A 4,609-nucleotide genomic window follows, 5' to 3' on the forward strand; every position below is an offset into this window, starting at 1 on the left:
GAACAGCTATGGATTTTTGAAATATTTGTCAAAAAATTTAATTTTTTGTAAATAATCATGGATTTTTGAATTTTTTTTCTTCAAGAAATTGAGCATTTAAAATTTAACTTTTGATTGTTTTGCCGAAAAATGTAGTATTTTGGAAAAACTATGAATTTTGAGAGGTTTTCCAAAAAAAAATTATGTTTTTTGTGAATAACATGATTTTTTAATGTTTTTTTTCCAAAAAAAATAATTTTTCAATTTTTGGATTTTTTTCATAAAATCTCTCCCCCTTCCCCCAAATAAACCTGCGGACGCCCATGAGGAATATTATCATGGCTTATTTTTCAATGGATTTGTGGCAGGGATCATCTCAGATTCAGCTGAATATTAAGGGATGTACTATGTTCATCTGTCAATCATTACTTACGGTTAACAATCCGAAAATATTAACTTAAATTCGAGCAATTTTGTCATATGTAATATATCAAGGACGAGATACGTTTTTTGAATATTTGTATATGTAGTTTAATAATTATTTCCTTTATACTACCGGGATGCTTTTAAGCTTCTACACCCCTAATATACTAAGAATTCGGAAAAATATGTATACGGAAATTACAAATATTCTCATTTTGATGTTATATGCAATTGCTTTTCAAGTCAAAGTGTGCCATGATAATATATAAGGAGCTTTCCTAACAAGTAAAGAGCGCTAGTAAATAGAAAATATTTTATTAGATATTCAGTGTTTTTTTTTTCAATGTTTCATTCCTGGTCAGTTAATTAGAGAAAGCGAGTCAAAAAGCACTTTACAAATTCGAGAGATTATTCAACCCGGAAGAATGTCTGCAAATTTAAACGATGCCGCTATGGGTGGCAATTATGAAGAGGTTTTGATGCGATTAAATTTAGGAGAGGATCCGAATCAAAAAATGTTCCCCAGATACTCTACTCCGTTACACGACGCTACCACATGTGGAAGAGTTGATATTGCAAAGCTCCTTATCGAAAGGTGAAATTTTTTATTTTCTTATAGCTTTATTTATTCATTTGACTTGAACAGTGATTCCCAGCCCTTTTATTCCTGGGGAGTAAGGCGGTATATTTGTCAACTTTTTTGCATTTCGATTACGGCTTTGACCAATATGCGGGACGCAAAGATGACATTGCAGAAGTCTGGCATTTTGGCATAAGTCATTTTTTGAGCACATGATAAATTTTTGGATTACTAAACATAATCGAAATTCGAAAAAAGTAGGCTTATAAGTCATGCTCAATCAAACGTTTTATTTATTATTTGCGTAATCTCTTAAGGAGCCTTAGTAGAAAATCACTCTACTAGAGAATAGAGACCCTTGAATCACTTTCGAATGGAATATTCCAATACCTTGAGATATGAGTGTCCCAAAATAATAGTTATTTATTTCATTTAATATGTCAGATGGAGTCTTACTAATGAAGTATAAGTGACAGAGAAATTGTCTTTGAAGTCCATAAACGTTTAGCATATATCCTTCTCTAGCAACGACCGAGTATCGAACATAGGGAAATTGATTTGAAGATAATAGTTTCTCCGGATAGCGTTGTCCATTGAGCTACATCTTACAATTGAGTTTTTGCGCTGACATACGATCTTTATTGAGTTTAGAGCTGGTCTAGATTTGCAAAGGACTTATAGTTATAAGCAAATTTTGCTATACCTTATGATTTTCTTTTTGTATTAACGAGCCTGGCCAAGGAACTAATTAAACTTGTATTGCGAGATATTACTGTAATGGAAAATGAGATAAATTTCGTATCAATTTGACTGTAATTTTATGTTCAAGTAAAGTTGTATATTATAGATATAAGTCTCACAGGATTTGATTTGTTCTGTCAAGGAATGTTTTATATTGAACCTATGACTTATTTTACCAAAAAGTGAGCTTAAGTGCAACTACTTTTTATGTGTTGAAAGATATTTTGACAGTTTTCATAATTTCAATGTGTAACTGATATTTTACTGATTCTAATAGTCATCTAAATTTACATACAATATAGGGGGGCGGATGTGAACGCATTGGACTATAAAGGCATGACTCCTCTCAGACTGGCTCGTCGCTACGGTCAAGATGATATCGAAGCCTTTTTGGAGTCCAAGGGAGGCAAGGATCTTGTACAAAAGCCTGAGAGAAAACCTTCCGTTGGTGTTGATCCCCCATGGATCCGTAAGACCTCACGACGAGAAGAAGTCGCTTTTGGAAACTAATTAATTATGTACAAAAAAAAAAAAAAAAAAAATCGCACAAAAATTAGGTACTCTTTTTTTTATAAGACTGTGATAAATACCCCTAGTTCATTTATCCCCAAAAATACACCACTTGTTCCCAATTTGTGTTTATGTACCTATCATATTATAATGAAGTTTTTAAAAATGTATAATATTCCATTTTGATCTACAAGGAGGAGAACTTCATATCTAACGTTGTATATCACAGTCAAATTGTGTATTTATAATCGATTTTTGAAGTTAACCGGACACCTACTAAAAGTTTGTTATTTTAAGTGCCACAATTGATAATTTTGCAAAAATAATATTGCTCTGCATAGTCAGTTATTGACATCATATTACGGAAAACACTATTCAGGAAGACGGTGTTGAGTCATTGTGGTCAGTTTACAATTGTAAAAAAAACGTATACAAAAGGTACAAATATGAATGTCAAGTAATATATTTAAAGAAAATAATATTTTAAACTTGTATATTTTTGGCATTTCATCCCTTTGACCTAGCGAGAAATGTTTGAAACAACACGTTTACTAAATGGAAGACTTCAAATTATGTACAAATAAAAAATAAACTAATCATCCAAATACTAATTATAATGAATTATTCATTAATTATAATTTATTTCGCTTAATAAATAGGGGTGAAAATGTTAATTCATAACTTATTATAGATCTTCAACTTTCTTTGTCAAATCATTTGCATTATAACACCATTGCTTGACAATGGGTTTGGTGACCTTTTTGGGGTTTTTCTTTGTGTTGACACATACTTCTTTTGGAACCTTGACACAATTCTGTTTAGGCACCAATCTGGAGAAAATAAATAGAATTAGTATGCTTTATGTTAACTTGTTTTAATAATGTATTAACCTTGGGACAAGGGAGGATTCCATGCGGCAGTTCTCTTCCGGCTCAAGATCACACTCTTCTTCTGGGACGTTTTGGATTTGAGTTATGGATTCTTCATGACAGATTTCCTCTCCTGGTTTAGTATTGCAGTTGCTGGGAGCACAGACTTGTCTGGGGACTTTTTTGCATTCGACATCAGGGTGAACCTTTTTGATGTTTTTCTTGACCAGTTCACATTTTTGAACAGGCCACTTTTCGCATTTCTCTTTGACGGCAAAGGGTTTATCAGTCTCTCCTTGATCAATGTGGAAAAGCTCCACAGTCACGTTTTGGCATCTGAGTTCCTCTACCATTTTACATTCAGGTTCGTCTTGTTCGAGCTCATAGGTCTTGTACTTGGTTTCACAGTGGTTTTCGTACTGAGTGGAGCAGACTTCAGGTCCTTCAATTCCGTCTCCACATTCTTTGACGTATGGAGTGTGACATTTCTTTACTTGTTCAGTGTGGGGCTAGAGAGTAAATAGACAATTGGATCTAATATTCTGCCATTCTTTATATAATACTTACAACAGGCTTGAAGGTAATGTGGCAGTTCTTTTTGAAGTTGGTTTCACACTTCTTTTCAGCAGCTGAGGCATAATCCGTGATATATGTCAAATGACACTTTTTCTTGAAGCTATGATGGCATTCCATTCCTCGCTCATAGACGGTCTCCTCAACTTGAATCACTTTGGGAACACATCTTTGACCATCCTTGTTAATTTCTCCAGGAAGATTATTGTCATCCAAAAAGACATTATTAGTGAGGCCCTCTACATTTCCAGATGAGCCACCCCCTTGTCGTAAAAGGTTGATAAGATCACCCTGACCGAAATTTCTTTGGGCCTCAGTTTGAGCATAGAGCTGAGTAGTGATAACCTTGAATAAGAGTATATTAAAATAATTTTTTTTTGTATTTGAGGGATGAATGCAATCTAGAAACATTGGCCTACCAAAATAATTATTGGTTTAATGTTCATGATTTGCGTATTGACAATGGAATAGTATTATTATTGTTGTTTGAGTGCAAATCCAAATCACCACTGACGATATCCATGATTTCTTGCTAGGCTTTTATACTTTTAAAAACACATCAACAATAAAATGCATATTTGCTTGTATGCCTGCTCTTAATTACTTTTTCATTCCCGTTAACTTCTTAAATCCTTCATCCTGTGTTCATTCATTTTGAAATGTTTTCTTTTCGATGCAACCCAAAATTCTGTTGTTCTACTTCAATATTATATTATGAGTTTTTTCTTTATTAACATTTGTTATTATTTCATTAGTTATTATTTTTAGGAGATGTAATTATGTTGGATATTTTGCCAACTTCATTTCCAACATTAAATAATTATCATAAAAGGGATTTCTTATCCTATATTATCTAAATTATATAATAACATTTGATTAACTTTGTTTTTTAGTGACAATAATATTTGTTTAAATTTACTTACGATTGAATATT

At 32.6% G+C, this 4,609-nt stretch overlaps 2 protein-coding genes across 2 annotated transcripts; one reads left to right on the forward strand and one right to left on the reverse strand.

Annotated features, from left to right (window-relative positions):
• Positions 1-726: 726 nt before the first annotated feature.
• On the forward strand, positions 727-4,021 carry LOC121119304 (uncharacterized). Its single transcript, XM_040713935.2, has 2 exons — positions 727-997; positions 2,026-4,021. Exons 1-2 carry the CDS (start codon positions 828-830, stop codon positions 2,231-2,233), a joined length of 378 nt encoding a protein of 125 aa, XP_040569869.1. The 5' UTR covers positions 727-827; the 3' UTR covers positions 2,234-4,021.
• On the reverse strand, positions 2,839-4,196 carry LOC121119303 (uncharacterized). The gene is made up of 4 exons (XM_040713934.2): positions 4,095-4,196; positions 3,670-4,020; positions 3,124-3,611; positions 2,839-3,063 (listed from the first exon to the last, which is right to left on the reverse strand). Exons 1-4 carry the CDS (start codon positions 4,119-4,121, stop codon positions 2,919-2,921), a joined length of 1,011 nt encoding a protein of 336 aa, XP_040569868.1. The 5' UTR covers positions 4,122-4,196; the 3' UTR covers positions 2,839-2,918.
• Between the last annotated feature and the right edge of the window lie 413 nt (positions 4,197-4,609).

The sequence above is a fragment of the Lepeophtheirus salmonis genome, chromosome 6 (genome assembly GCF_016086655.4).
Source record: "Lepeophtheirus salmonis chromosome 6, UVic_Lsal_1.4, whole genome shotgun sequence".
Classification (NCBI taxonomy): Eukaryota; Metazoa; Arthropoda; class Copepoda; order Siphonostomatoida; family Caligidae; genus Lepeophtheirus; species Lepeophtheirus salmonis.

Bases quoted from the DNA above. Each gene is read 5' to 3' on its own strand.
- LOC121119304 (XM_040713935.2), top strand. From the start codon at position 828: ATGTCTGCAAATTTAAACGATGCCGCTATGGGTGGCAATTATGAAGAG. The intron at 998-2,025 runs GTGAAATTTTTT...CATACAATATAG, and splicing joins GCAAAGCTCCTTATCGAAAG to GGGGGCGGATGTGAACGCAT.
- LOC121119303 (XM_040713934.2), bottom strand. From the start codon at position 4,121: ATGAACATTAAACCAATAATTATTTTG. The intron at 3,612-3,669 runs GTAAGTATTATA...TTTACTCTCTAG, and splicing joins ACATTACCTTCAAGCCTGTT to CCCCACACTGAACAAGTAAA. The intron at 3,064-3,123 runs GTTAATACATTA...TATTTTCTCCAG, and splicing joins GAATCCTCCCTTGTCCCAAG to ATTGGTGCCTAAACAGAATT.